A 14902-nucleotide genomic window follows, 5' to 3' on the forward strand; every position below is an offset into this window, starting at 1 on the left:
GGCTCCTTGCTTGGTAGGGAGCCTGCTTCTCCCTCTCCCTTTGCCTGCCATTCTGTCTGCCTGTGCTTGCTCTCCCCCCCCTTCTCTAATAAATAAATAAATAAAATCTTTAAAAAAAAAAGATCAACTCTTCAACACTAAGCAGAAGACAGCTGGAGTAGCTACATTAATACTAGACAAAATGTCCTTCAAGAAATGGAATATTACCAAGGATAAAGGGGGACATTTCTAAAGATAAGAGGATCAATTCATCACAAGGACATATCAATCCCAAATATGTTCATGCTTAATAACAAAACTTCAAAATATATGAAGCAAAATAGATAGAACCAAAAGCAGAAATAGGAAAACCCATGATTGTGGTCAGAGTTTGACATTCCTCTCCAAGTAATTGCTAGAAAAACTATACAGAAAGTCAGTGAGGACTTAGAAGATTCAGCTAACACTACCAACCAACTTCTCCTGACATTTCTAAAATATTCCATTCAACAATCACAGAATATACATGCTTTTTAAGTGTTTATAAACATTCACTAAGGAAGATCATAAGGGAGGTCATAAAATAAGCTTCAATTTGTTTAGATCAATTGAAATCATGAAGAGTATTTTCTCTGGCCTCATGGAAATAAACTAGAAATTAATAACAAAAGGTATTTGGAAATACCATAATATTTAGAAATTGAATAACATAATCTAAATAATCCATGAATCGAAGAAGAAATCACAAAGGAAGTTAGAAACTGTTTTGCACCAAATGAAAATAAAAGCACAACATATTGAAATTATGTTACATTTGTGCTAAAGTAGTACTTACAAGGAGATATATAGCTATAAGCATTTATATTAGAAAAGAAACAAGGTCTAGAATCAAATTTCTCATCTTCCACCTTAAAAAATTTGCACAAGAACAAATTAAATCCAAAGTGAGTAGAGGAAGGAAATAATAAAGATCAGAAATCAATAAAATAGAAAATGGACAAACAATGGAGAAATCCAATAAAACCAAAATCTGGTTCTTTGAAAAGATAAATAAAATTAATAAACCTTCCGCTACCCTCATGAAGAAAATAAGAGAAAACCCAAATAGGGTGCCTTGGTGGCTCAGTGGGTTAAGCCACTGCCTTCGGTTCAGGTCATGATCTCGGGGTCCTGGGATCAAGTCCCGCATCGGGCTCTCTGCTCAGCAGGGAGCCTGCTTCCTCCTCCTTCTCTCTCTACCTGTCTCTCTGCCTACTTGTAATCTCTCTCTGTCAAATAAATAAATAAAATCTTTTTAAAAAAAAAGAGAGAAAACCCAAATAACTGTTTGCAGGAATGAAAGAAGGGATATCACCACAAAGCCAGTAGACACGAAAAAGTTAATCAATACATATTAAGGACAACTTCATACCAATGATTTTAACAATTAGATGAAATGGACAGATGTCTTGAAAGACATGAATTACTAAACCCAAGAAAAACAGAAAATTGGAATGGCCATAAATCAATTAAAGAAAGTGAGTAATTAAAACAAAACAAGAAGCAATTCCTTCAAAGAATATGCCAGGCCCAGATGGCTTCACTGGTGAGTCTTATTATAAACATTCACGGGAAAAAATAGCATTACCCCCTACAAATGCCCTCAGATGACAGAGGAGAGGGGACATTTCCCAACTCCCCTTACAAGGTCTATTAAACTGATTCCCAAACCAAACAAAGGCATTTTAAGAAAATAATAAATATAGAAATAAAAAATTCTTGGCAAAAGATGAGTAAATTGTATCATGACCAGGAATGCAAGGTTGGCTTAACACTTGAACACTAACCAATGCATTCATCATATTAACATATATCACTCAACTTTTCTCGCTGGGCATCACCAAGTTCTTTGCATGTGGTTTTTAGTGCTTTAAAAATGCATAATCTGTGTCTATATTTGAAATTAATTTTAAAAAATGATTTTCAGCATCCTCTTAGAGACACCATGGTGGTTCAGTCTTTTCTCCTGATCTGGACCCTCCGTCTCCTGCCAAGAATCACTCTGCTCAGCTGCTAAGTACCCAGCGTGAGAACAGAAGCACCAACGTTTATTGAGCAATTGCTGGGTATCAGGCACGGGCTGGGTGACTCACACGTGTTATTTCAGCTCCAGCATCATCTCTATTTTATAGATGAGGACACAGAGGCCCAGAGTGTTGGCAGAACCACCAGACTTGAACCCAGTTCAGCCAACTCCAAGGTAAATGATCTGCTGGCCATTCTTAGTGCTTAGTACCCACATGTCAGGAGTCCTCCTGTCCATAGTACAGACTGATCCATACTCCCTGTCTGTTTCTTCATCTCTAACGTGGGGGCTAATGAAAGGCTCTCCCCCTGTGAGGATTAAAGGGATTCATAATCGTGAAGTACATAAAGAAGTGCATGTTTAGGTATCTGTTGTCCCTTTCTTTGTAAATAAATGTTTATGTAAATATTTGTGAAATAAATCAATTGATCTTTCATTCTCATTCTAGCCTGGAGACAGAGGGGTTAAGATCCCACCTTGAAAATGAAGGAACCAAGGCTGAAAGAGATGAGCAAGCTAAATGTGTGCGCCACCTGGGCCACGCTCCCAAATGGTGGGTTGTCAGAGAGAAAGACACCACTCGTTTCTGGATCCTTGGGAAACCAGCCCAAATGCTGGTGCCTCCAGGACGTATCTCCTGCAGTCCCTGGGATCTGAGTTTCATGCCCCCAACCTGGGAAGGGAAGGGCCCTCCCCATGGAACCACTCGGCTTCCTACCTTGACCGACTCAGGGCTCGTGACGATGACCGAGGTTTTGTGGAAGACATTGACCCGCACGACAGGGCCATACTTCTTAGCCCTAGAAACCAAAATGACCCAAAGGAGGCTGTCAGCTATGGGAGACGTGAATATCACCGTCACCATCACCACCCAGCAGGAGGATCAGGGTGTCCCATCCTAGGACTCCCTGTTGAGTCACACACGCCCCCCCCCAACACACACACTGGGTCTCCGTTTCCACATCCATGAAATAGGGTTGCTACACTTCTCCTTTGCTGGGAATCAAGCCAGATCGTGTCTTTGAAAATGCTTTGGCAAGTGTAAAACACCACCACATACACTGACTATTACCGAGTCACACCCCCCACCCAGCTTACAGATGAAGAAACTGAGGCTCAGAATGTCTGATGGCTGGTCTCAGGTCGCACGGCTGGCGAAAGGCAGAGCTTGCCTTCTGAACCAGCCTCCTCTGCCTCTCCACTCAGGGGAGGAACTTTGGGGGTAGCAGTAACCTGGCGGGGGAGGGGGGATTGTATGCACTGGCCGGAGGGACAGGGGGATGGTGCCCCATGAGGGACCTGGTTTGGAGTAAGGGCAAAAAATGACAACTGGGACCCACCAATCCAAAAACACATCTTGGAGCACGCGGCCACAAACCTCATCCTTTCTCCAAAAGTAGGGGAGATGTCCTAGAAGGAAACTAGAAGAAATGGGAAATATTAAGATCACCAGAAGTCACCGTTAAAGAGTGCCCCCCTTCCTACAGGACCCCGTGAGGTCGGCGTTATTAGGCCCACTTCGCAGATGGAAGGACTGAGGCACGAGGAGGTATGGTGCTGGCTCCAGGGCACCGGGCAGTAAGAATGAAGGCAGAACACAAAGTCAGGTCTGGCCAGCTCCAGACGTCTCCATAGAGAAGAGAGAGAAGGATGTGACCATCTCCCTGGTGCAGGGGCGAGGGGCTGGCACGTGGAAAGTGGACAATATTATTGTGCGCATTTACCTTGAGACATCCACTGAACATTGACTGCAGGCTGGACACCATTCTCCGCCTCATTCCAGCTGACCTTTCCTACTGCCGGGAGGTAGATCTGTTGTTAACCTGTCTTACAGGTGCGGCAGCATAGGCACAGAGGTGATCATCTGCTCACTGTGGCACGGTTGGGACCAGGCCACCCCAAAGTCCTTCTCGCCGGGGGATTGTTTGGTGATGCTAAGTCTGCAGTGTGTGCATAAGTCTGGTGTGATCACCAGCATGTGGTCAAGTCTGTTTGGCGTCAGCTTGTGGCAACTTTTAAGGTGCTTCCTATCCCCTGCATGACTTACTCCAGTCAAGCTCACTGACTGCACCATCTAGAATGGACAACAAAACTGCAGATGGGGTTTCTGGGTCAAAGAACTCACCTCCTGGCGGGAGATGGAGAGCACATAAACAAATAGGTAAGTAAATATGCAGTAGGAGAGTGATGGGAGAAAAATCAGAGGGGTGGATAATCAGAGGCAGGGATAGGAGGGAGGTTGCCATTTACTATAGGCAGGTCAGGAAATGGCCCTTAAGAAGGTAACATGTGAGCTGCCATAAGTGAGGGACTTGGCTGCCCAGGTATCTGGGAGAAGAGCATTCCTGACCAAGGAAATAGCAGGTGCAAAGGTCCTGAGGTAGGAGTGTACTTGGTAAGTTCAAGGAACGGGGGCGGGTGTTGAAGCTGGAGTACAGTGTTTAAGGGAGATGTGGTACAGAATAGGTTTCCCAAGGTAGGGGGCAGATCACCAATAGCCTTGTGGACAGCTGTCAAACTTTTGCTTTGACCTTGAAATTGGGGCCACTGGAGGGTTTTGAGCAGAGCAGAGACAGGGTCTGATGGGTTTTCATTGGCTCACACTCACAGCTGCTATGCTGGGAGTAAATGGGATGGATGGAGGGCAGGAAGGGAGGCAGGGGTACCAGCGAGGGGCTGTGAAAGGGGACAGGGCTCAGACCCGTGCAGTCGAGAAGCCCCGTTTCTAGTGTACATTGTAGGAAGAGCCGAGCAGACTTGCTGGGGGGGGTGGGTGTGAGAGTGGTGTCAGGGCTGACCCAAGTCTCCTGGGCGGAGTGTCGGAAGGATGAATGGGGCTGCCATTTACTAAGGTGAGGAGGACTGAAAAGGAGCTGGTGGGGGGTGGCAGACCCCATCGTGCCCACCTCTGCCCTTGGGTAATTGAGGACCAGCATGGAGACTCTGCCGGGGGGTGCCCAGCTCTGCCTGCCGGAAGGGCAGGCCAGAAGTTCCTGCTCCACACCCTCAGGGCAGCCTCCACCAATGACCCTGTGCCCTCCTCTGGGTGGGGGTAAGCTCCCAGAGCTCCCCGGGGAGGGGGTGCACCTCAGCTGCTCCCAGAGGTAGCTTGCTTTTTTGGCTTTCTGACCTCCTCTCTCTATCTAATTGCCAGCTCCCCTCAGGATCACCCCCCCTAACCAACTTACATTTCCATTTTTGTCTCAGGATCGGCTCCTGGGGACCAACCTGAGACAAGTGGTTTAAATTAGGCATTGGGCTCTGAACCTGTCACGTCTGCAGAGGAAAGCTACTAAGGGAAGCAGCAGGTGAGTACGCACTTGAAGCCAGGCTACAGATGGGAATGTGACAGTCCGCAGCAGAGAGGCAGCCCTTAGAGCCCGGGCAATGGGATCAGACCCCACGGGGGTGAGTGTAGACGGGGAAGAGACCCAACGACTCAGCCAGGCCATCAGGCAGCAAAGGGACCACCAACCAGGGAGACTGCATGGGAGCTGCTGGGGAGGGTGGAGGCGAGCTGGGGGAGTGGAGGGGGAGGCTGCAGAGAGAGCAGGACAGGGAAGGGATGGGCGCTTCCCCAGGCTGCCCTGGGGCCAGGCAAGACCAGGACTGAAGTGTTTTTGTGCATGGAGCTACAGGGGTCACTGGTCACTGGGACCTCGGCCAGAGCAGGGCGGGCAGAGAGGCCGGGTGGCGGGCCCAAGAGAGGAAGAGGAGGAGGAATGGGGGCCCAAAGGTAGGTGGGCTTCTCAGGGGGTTGCTGAGGGGGTGCAGAACCAGGGGGCGGCAGTTGGAGGGAACCGGAAGGGAAGAGACTGGTGGTGGTTTTTTCCTTTTTTTTCTTTCTTTCTTTCTTTTTTTTTAAACAACGTGTTATATAAAAATGGGAATGATGCAGGAGACAAGGAAAACTGATGGCAGCGGGGGTGCTGCTGGGTGTTGCTGAACTTAGGGGCCGGCTCTCCTTGGCCGCAAGCCCTGAGGTCCGGGTGGGAAGGGCGCGTGGGCCCAGGGCGGGGAAGGGGGCAGCAGCAGCCCGAGGCCCTGGAAGGAAGTTCTTCCAGGCTGTTCCATTTACTCAGGAGGTAGGAGGCAAGAATAAAGGCTGAGAGCGGGGATGGAGGGGGAGGTGGCAGGGACCGAAAAGAAGCAAGAACACTTGGAGAGTGGGAGGGCAGATGCGTGAGGAAAGAAGTGCCGCGTGGCCGCGGGCAGCGGAAGTGCACTCCGGGTGAGCAGCCGTGAACTCACTCTGCTCCACCGACGGAGAGACGGACCCTGGACATCGCACAGGACTGGCTGTGTTTCCAGAATAATCTAGGATCCGTGGTCACTCCCCTTAGCTGCGTGTCGGGAGAACGTTCTGTTTGGAATCGCCGGAGCGAGAACAGAGTCTCGACCCTCCTCACCCTCCCAGGCCTGTCTGAGAGCCTCCGCTGGGAACACTGGGGCCCGCTGCCGTCTGGGGACGAAGGGCGGTGACCCCTCAAGAAGGCCCAGGGGACAGAGTGGCGTGGGGTCCCCACCGCAAGAAAGGAACTAAAATCCGTTCCTTCCAGGTCCTGCAGGGGGCGCTGGGGAGGCAAAGGCCGCGCGGGAAGGCCGGGGAAAGGATGGTAGCGCCCCGGGCCTGGGCTGGGGGTAGACGGGATATGGCGGAGCAGCCCAGGGAGAGGGGGACGAGGGTGAAAATCCCCCTCCCAGCCGGGTCTGGAGCACTGTGGTTGGCACTGGGGCAATCCAACGTTTCCTGAGGGCAGAGGAAAGTCTTGGCTGGTGGAGAAGCAGAGGTCGTCTGGAGAGCCCACTGGGAGGCGAGCCCCAGGGAGGAAGGGAGCCCCCACAATGGCTGAGTGAGGGTGAGGGGCCATGCCTGTGCCTCCTGCCAGAATGGGGTGGTGAGCGCTCAGCTGGGCACCCAAAGGTCCTTTGGACGTGCCACCCAACGGAGCCAGCAAGGGTCACCACCATCACAGGAGCCAACTGGCAATTTGTTGAACAGACCCCACCTCGGGCAACCTGGCAAGTAGGAATGGGAAGAGGGAGATGATGCCCCCCAGGAGCCACCCTTGAAAAACTGATGCCAAAATAAGTAAAAACTGGAAGAGAGAGACTTTTTTGTTGTCAAGTTTACATCCATCCCACGCTACCGGGAGAGTGGGGGCTGATGAGGAAGTTGAGAGCAGTGAGAGAAAAATGAAGAAACCACAAGTATTTGTGTGGGATCCGAACGTGGGGTCTGAGTTTTCAGCTGTTACACGGAGGGTTGCAGTAGGATGTTGTCTGTGGGGAACTCCAGGAGGGCATCCTGGAAGAGAGGGCATCCTGGTGACTCCCGCTGAATAAGGAGAAGGATGGGCAGGGCAGGGGAGCACAGCAGCTGCCCCTTGTAAGGCTGAGGGATGCTTGCCTGAAAGTTGGCAAAGCCTGGAAGCACTAAGCGGCAAGTGTTAGTACTAGACACTCGATATGTACACTTCTTTGCCAGTCATGGTATTGCCAATCATGGTTTGAGGATCCAGCCTTTGAATAGCAAAGCAGCTGATCTGTGCTAGAAGAGGTTCCAGAACTTTCATTTAATGCAGTTTTATATGTGACCACCAAACAACTGTTAATCCCCAATCTTTTTGCATATGCCTCGTTCAGTTCAACTCCTTAGACTAAAGCGCCCAACTATAATTATATTTAATTATATAATTAAGGATTATATAATTATCCTCCACCCACCCACACGCACCTGTAGGTCACACGTAGATTCTGCAGTGTAGGATTTGGGGGAGAATTCAGGCATAAAAGGGAAGAAATACAGACACATACTACTACACGGACAAACCTGGAAAACACGGTACTCAGTGAAAGAAGCCAGCCACAAAAGGCCACATCTTGTATGACTGCATTTATATGTAATGTGCAAAACAGACAAATCTAGAGACAAAACAGATTAGTGGTTGCTTAGGGCCAGGGGATGAAGGGTCAGGGGAGATGAGGAACAACAACTAGTGGGCTTCTATTGGAACCAGCAGTTAAGATCAAACAACACTGTCACTATACTAAAAAGCACTGGTTGTACACTTTAGAAGGGTAAATCTTATGGCACAGTTTTATTTTTAAAATGCAACTTTAAAAAAAAGAGAGATGGGCGAGGGGCCAAAAGGGGCTTGATTTAAGTTCTGCCTTCTCAAGACAGACTAGACCAGGTCTGCGGTGCTGGAAGTACGAGGGTTTACGAGAAGACCAAGTCATGATGAGACCCAGCAGAACGAGCCCAACGTTCATTCAACCCCAAGCTGTTCTTGGCTGATTTGAAAAGTTGGAAGGGTGACAGTGTACCTAACAGAGCTGGTAGGCAATTTCTACCACCCACTTTGAATCACTGTTTATTGAGTGTCTACTATGCGTGTACCAGCTGTGGCTGTGCCAGATGTCAGGAACATGGCAGTGAACAAGACAGACACAGGCCTATGGGAAAGACAGGCACTTAACAAGAGGTTGCACAGATAATTACCCAACTCTTACAATGACATAGAGTTTACAAAACGAACATGATATTTTTAGGCATGGAAGCAGGTGGGACCTCCCTGAGGAGTTAGCATTGAAGCCAAGCCTGGAAGGTGAGGGGAAGAACCATCTGAGTGGCGTGGAAGACAGAGCTGCTAAGCACGGGAAAAGGAAGACCCCAAGTGGGCGAGGGCACCTGGGAAGACAGAGAGCCAGCAGGGAGAACAATCACCTCCCTGTGTCACCAGCCACTGAGATCTTTCCCAAACCCACCAAATAGAGATTCAGGCTTCCAATGCCATGTCATCTGGCTTGGGCTGGAAGTGGCCACCTTCCAGAATGTTCATGTCCTGAGGTTTTAAAAAGTGTGTCTAATACCATTGTTTATTCATTCATTCAACAAATATTTATTGAGCATCTGCAGTGTGCCAGGTGCTGGGGATACACGAGCGAACACACAGCGTCCCTGCCCTCCTGGGGCTCACATTCTAAAGGAGGGGAGACAGACACAGTCAACAGGTGAACAGACAGTCAACAAGTGAACAGAAGGTAACTTCAGGGGTGATGGCCCCTTAAGGAGTTTGTGGCTAGGTGGGCTTTTACACAGGGTGGATGGGGAACAGCAAGACCCTGGAGCTGCAGGAGGGGGGTTGCAGAAAGACAGGGGCAGCAGTGAGCAAGCCCGGGGGGGGGGGGGGGGGTGTGAAAACAGTACAGAGTGGGTTCTGAGAGCTCAGCAGGGGCCTTGCTGGCCATAGGGTGGACTTAATCTAGAATTAGATTTCCTTCTAAAGTGATGGAAAGCTTTTGGAGCAGAGAAATGACACGTTTGATTTAGCTTCAGAAAGGTAAGCTTCTCTTTGGGGGGGGTAGGTAAGTTGGGTGGGGGTGGGGGACAAGGATGGAATGGAAGTACTAAGGAGAAGACAAAAAGGATATACCAGGACAGAAATACAAAGGGGAATGTGACCAGAGTAGAGTGTGTTGCAATCCAGGTTGAGTGACCCCGTTCCGAGTCTTAAAGTTAAGAGTACCTACTTCAGAGGCAAGGCTGACCCGGGCTTAAATCTAGGCTTACCAACTGTGTGACCTTGGGCAGGTGACTTTGCCTCCGCGCGCCTCAGTCTCCGCGTCTGAACGATGGGGTAACAATAGCGCCTACCTAACAGGGTTGTCGCTGCCATCACGTTTGTGGGGCCCAGCAGAGCGCGGTGGGCGCCGAGCAGCTGCCGCGGCTGTGAGTAATTTGTTACTAAGAATAGTTAGCGCCCCTCTCCCGGCAGCCGTCTCCAAGCGGCCACGCGCAACGGCGAGGCTGGACCCCCGGCCCCGACGCCGGCTTGGACGCGGTCCCCCGGCCCCCCATTCGAGCGCCCCATCCAGGCCCCCGCCCCCACCCCCCGCTCACCTGGGCCGCGGCGGCCCGGGGATGTGCTCGTAGCGGCTGCGAGCGCGGTGCACGAAGGTGCAGCAGAGGCCGAAGGCGACCAGGACGGCGCTGCCGAGCAGCAGCAGCAGCCCGGGGCTCATGGCTCCCGGGCAGGCCAGGCCAGGGTCGGGGCCGGGCACCGAGGGGGCGGGAGGCCGCGAGCCGACTCAGCTGTCAGCGCCGCGCGCCGCCTCGGCCCGAGGCCCGGCGCGACCCAGCACCGCCTACTCCCGCTCGGCTCCGCCCCCGCCGGTTCGACCCCTCCCAGGGCGCTCCGTCCCCGCCAACCACGTCTCCGCCTCCAGCCCCCGCTCTCGGGGCCCGCCCCCGTCCCTCCCCAAGCCCCGCCCCAACCCCAACACAGCTCCAGCTCAGGCCCCGCCCAGAGCATGGGATTTCCGCCAGTCACAACGCCGTTTCTGGCTCAGACCCCCCCATGCTCCGCCCCCTCCCCGCCTCCCCAGGCCCCGCCCCCAGCCTCTCAAAAGCTCCATCCCCACAAGCAGCTCCGCCCAGAACGCGTTGTCCTGGGCAACCCCGATTCCTCCGCGCTTCCTGCCCCGGCGGCCGCGCTAAGTCCCGCCGGCTGGTTCCGCTCCCCGGGGCGCCCTCAAATAAAGGCGTTTTCCGCGCGCGGTCCTAGGCCCCCTCCCTTCTCCCTAAAACCTTCCTGGGAACCCATCCCAGCCTCCACACGCGCGTCTTACGCCGACCGCTCCCACGCCGCCCTCTGGAGCCCCCAGCCCCAAAGTGGTTCCCCCCGCCCGGCCGGCCCCCGCCGAGCGCCCGTGGTCTCCCTGCAGGGCCCACGGGCCAGGTGGCGAGGACCCCGGGGGCAGAGGGGGCCCGTGTGCGCGAGCAAAGAGCGCCCGGCTGGACCAGAGTCGGTCGGCCCTCCTCGCGTCGCGGCACCTCCGGAGCCTTCCAGACCCCGGAGAGTCGGGTCGGAGGCAGTGACCCGGGTCCCCAGGAGCCGGAGTCCGAGCGCGCGCAAATCTGGGTGCGCGAGGTCGCTCGCGACGGAAGGCGACAGATGTGCCCGCGGTGGCCAGAGGGTATTTGTTAGGTAATAACCGAGACTTCCGTGCCGTTTATGTAACCCTCTCCTCCTCGCCCGTTCGGGTGTGACGGCGGAGGATGCCCAGCGCCGCACTTTCTGTTCTCGTTCCCGCACTGGGAGCGGGGGGCGGGGGCACCCGGAGCGCGAGCGGTGGATGGAAGGGCCGGCTGTGCGCGCTCCTAGTCCCGATAAAGCTCCAGCGGGCTGGGGGCTGGGGGCGGGGGGTGGTGCCCAAAGATGCTGCCGGGTCCTGAGAAGGGGACATGCCACTGCCCCGTTCGTGGGCCAGTCCCGGAGAGGCTTGGGGGCTGGGAAACCGAGGTCTGTACCTCTTCCCAGGCGCAGCCGGGGACAGTCCGCAGCAGGGACATGACTGTGGGGGGGTTGTGGGATGCAGGGTGACGGAGAGGGCCACCCTTTAAGAACTGGACCCAGAAGAGACAGGAATTCTGTCCGCGACCACCGCAGCCTGGGCGTCCACGGCGGCGCGGGGAGCCAGACGCATCTGCCGCTGGGGCGGGGAGCCGCTGACTTGCCGGGGCGCCCCCATGTGGCGGTGGGAAGCAGCCGCTGGCTGGTCCTGCTTTTGGGGGAGGGGGGGCAGGGTAGACAGCCCCTGCTGGGCTGTGAAAGCTCCAGGGGCTGGGGGCAATTTGAAGGGAGGACCCCCGACCGTTGTTTTCTGAAGACAGGGCCAGATCTTAAACTGCTCTGGGCACAGTCTGGGGTGTCACATGAGGCAGGCATGGGGTAGCCTCAGGGTACATTTGTGAGCCTAAGCCCATCCCCATCCCACTAGCGCTAAGGAGAGGAGTGGGCGTTAAGTCTCTCGTGTGTCACTCAACCCCCGTAACCTCTGGCTCAATGTGACCGGGGCTCACCTGGCATCTCTCTCAACAGAGTACCCCTGCCCCTGACCAGTGTCCCTTCCCCATGTATCAAGTCTACTGTTGTCCCACTGCCGCCTCATCTGATTCTCCCAGCTCTTCTGTGGTCACATGGGGAGCGATGAGAGAGAGGGCACCCCAATGCTCAGGTGGGTCTCCTGCCCTTTGCCTGGGCAGGCAGGACTACAAGCTGCCAGCAGAGGGCACTGCCTGGAAGCACGTGGCCAACAGCCTGGCCCTTCCCCAGAAAGGTCTCGACAGGGCTCTCCAATATGGTAGCCACTGGCCAGATGTGCCAGTCCTGCGCTTGAAACATGGCTAGCCCAAACTGAGGTGTTCTGTATGCATAAAATAGACACTGGGTTACACTGATTGCATATAAAAAAAGTTTTAAAAATCTCATTAACATTTTTATGTGGATTAACTGTTAAAATGGTAATTTTAGAATATGCTGGGTTAAAGAAAATACATGATTAAAATAAATTTCACCTATTTCATTTTGCTTCTTCAATATGGCTACTGGGAAATTTAAAATGACCTCTGTGGCTCATATTATCGGACAGTGCAGGTAGAGACGGTGGTTCTCAAAGTGCGGCCTGTAGGCCAACAGCATCAGCATCATCCTGTGTCACAAGGCAAATTCTCGGCCCCGTTGGGATCTACTGAGTCAAAAACTCTGACAGGCCCCCAGCCCCTCGTGCTTTCCCCAGTCCTGCAAGAGTTTCTTGCTCACGTTTGACAGAAGACGTAGTTCCCCAGCGGGTTCGCTGGGCGAGGCTGCAGGCTCCGAAAGCTGGCTGCTCCGAAGCCAGGCTCTAAAGGGGCTGCCCTCCCTCAAGTGGTACAAAGCTGCTTCTCCTCTGAACACAGCAACAAGGCCTGGCCCAGCTCAGGCTTGTTAGGGGGAGACAGGCACACAAGGAACAAGCGAGGCCCCTCAGGAACCTGGGGTGTTGCTACCCGAGGCTGACACCCCAGATGCCGTCCTGGGTGCCGGCCACCCCTGGACATCCCCGCAACACTGGACTCCAAGGGCTCAAGAACTAAGCTGTGTGATGCTGGGTAGAAGCAGCCCCTCTCTGGGCCAGGTTCTGAGAGGTTACTCTAACTGCTGACTGGAAGCCCGATTATGGGGGGTGATGGCCGAGGCTGATCCAAGGCTCCAAAGGGAGACTTGGCCAGGGTCAGCCCCTATCCCCAGAGACACTGAAGGACTCCGAGGCTGGATCAAAGTCCCCAGGGACTGAGTCACTTGTGAATGCTCCCTTGGCAGCTGTAGGCAGTGGAGTGAAAGGAGCACTGGACAAGGAGTCTGAAGCTAACTCTGTCACTCTCTGGGTTTGTGTCCCCATCTACCCAATGACAGGGGCCAATGGGAAGGGGGGGCACTGAATTCGATGCTCTTCAGGCAGCAGGGTGACAGTCCAAAGCTGGGGCTCCAGGACCCTCCTGCCTACTTTTCATATAGTCAAATATTGACTATATGACATTAAGCAAATAACAAAGCTTCCCTGGGCCTCGGTTTCCACATCTGCACAATGAAGGGTGAGCAGAACACTGCTTGCATGGGTTCATATGACAATGAAGTGAGTGGGTACTGAGTACAACTTTTGCAGCAGTGCCCGGCACATAGTGAGAGTGCAGCAAACGTCAGCGGTCCGCCCTTGTTGCTATTTAAGGGACAGCGAGCCTGTGTCAACCTCCTTGTCAGGAGACAGGCTGAAGCCTAAGCCTTGTTTGGAGCCTGAGGGGTCAGGAGGTAGGGGACTGGAGCAGGGGGAGCGCCCCACCCAGAGCAGTGGAGGGCCTGAGACTGCTCCCAGTTGCCCGCCAAACAGTGGTGACACACAGGGCCCCGCTGAGGGCTGGGCCACTCCACCACTTGGGGGGAGGTACCAGGAGCCCCAGATGGTGACTTCAGGCTATCACTGTTGAACAGCTGCAGGAGATACACCCGTCACTTCTGCCCCGCTTCCCAGGCCACACCTGATAGCATTGTGGCCTTCAGGCCCTGAAATGAAGAAGGGCCTGGACAGGGTGAGGAAGGGCAGGGAAGAGCACGGAGGAGCCCCAGGAAGATGGTCTATGATCCCCCCACCACCACCACCATTCTGGGTCTGGGGAGCCAACAGCTTGGGTCACCCCACTAGATATGGCCACAGCACTACCCTGCTCTGGAGGGCCACCCCTCCACCCTGGGCTCTAACCTTGGCTCAGCCCCATCTGGGACAGACCCGGGACACTCAGCCTCCCCCCCCCCGGCTCCTTTCTCCATAGATGCAGTGAGGAGTTCGGCCCTCCCAGCTCCTAGCATGGTTCAGAATTTCTGTGTGTCTGGGCAAGATGCCTATTAGCTACTGCTGGGCAGTGGGAGGAGGCAGGGGTCTCCACCAGCGGCTTCCCAGCCCAAAGTGGACAGAAGCCCCAGGGGAACCCCTAGGTCTAGCCCCCTTTACAGCTGGCATGGCAGCCCCAGGTTCAGGCAGTGCAACGAATGGTCAGGGTGCCGCAGGTGCGAGAGCTAGGCCGTGTGGCTGTGTGGGTTCTCATCTGGCTTCCCCCTTCCCTGGCTGTGCACCTCAGTTTCCCCATCTGTAAAAGGAGGAGGAGAAGGGGCTGCTCCAAGGCTCCAGTGAGTTCAAACATGCCTCACTGTCCTCACAACGGTGCCCCGCACACAGGTCATGCTCAATGGCACGGCTCTGGTTTCCACACGGGGCTCCATGGGGCCAGGCAAGCGGCGAAGGCCCAGGGCCCTCGCCAACCCCACTCAAGGCAGAGGTGTGAGGGGTCCGAGAGGTGACCCTGAGCTTTCTTTGGCAGTCCTGTACTCCACACTCAGCTTCGGCAAGCAGCCAGGAGACCCTCCCCCCAAGACTCGCCCGCACCATTGTCTCTGCTGGGGGCACCACCCTGGGTTCTGGCTCAGCTCTCAGAATAATGGACAGGCTGGGCTGGGATGACACCCCCAGAGACCTCACAGA

General features: G+C 54.0%; 1 protein-coding gene across 1 annotated transcript in view; it reads right to left on the reverse strand.

The window, feature by feature from the left end:
* LOC122893909 (cholesterol 24-hydroxylase) overlaps positions 1–10072 on the reverse strand; it is a 33550-nt gene extending 23478 nt beyond the window's left edge. Inside the window, exons 1-3 of the mRNA XM_044231224.1 lie at positions 9951–10072; positions 3385–3465; positions 2763–2844 (exon numbers count right to left, since the gene is read on the reverse strand). Coding sequence (XP_044087159.1) covers positions 2763–2844; positions 3385–3465; positions 9951–10072 — 285 coding nt within the window. The remainder of the gene's footprint in view (positions 1–2762; positions 2845–3384; positions 3466–9950) is intronic.
* Between the last annotated feature and the right edge of the window lie 4830 nt (positions 10073–14902).

The sequence above is a fragment of the Neovison vison genome, chromosome 13, assembly GCF_020171115.1.
Source record: "Neovison vison isolate M4711 chromosome 13, ASM_NN_V1, whole genome shotgun sequence".
In the NCBI taxonomy this organism is placed as follows: Eukaryota; Metazoa; Chordata; class Mammalia; order Carnivora; family Mustelidae; genus Neogale; species Neogale vison.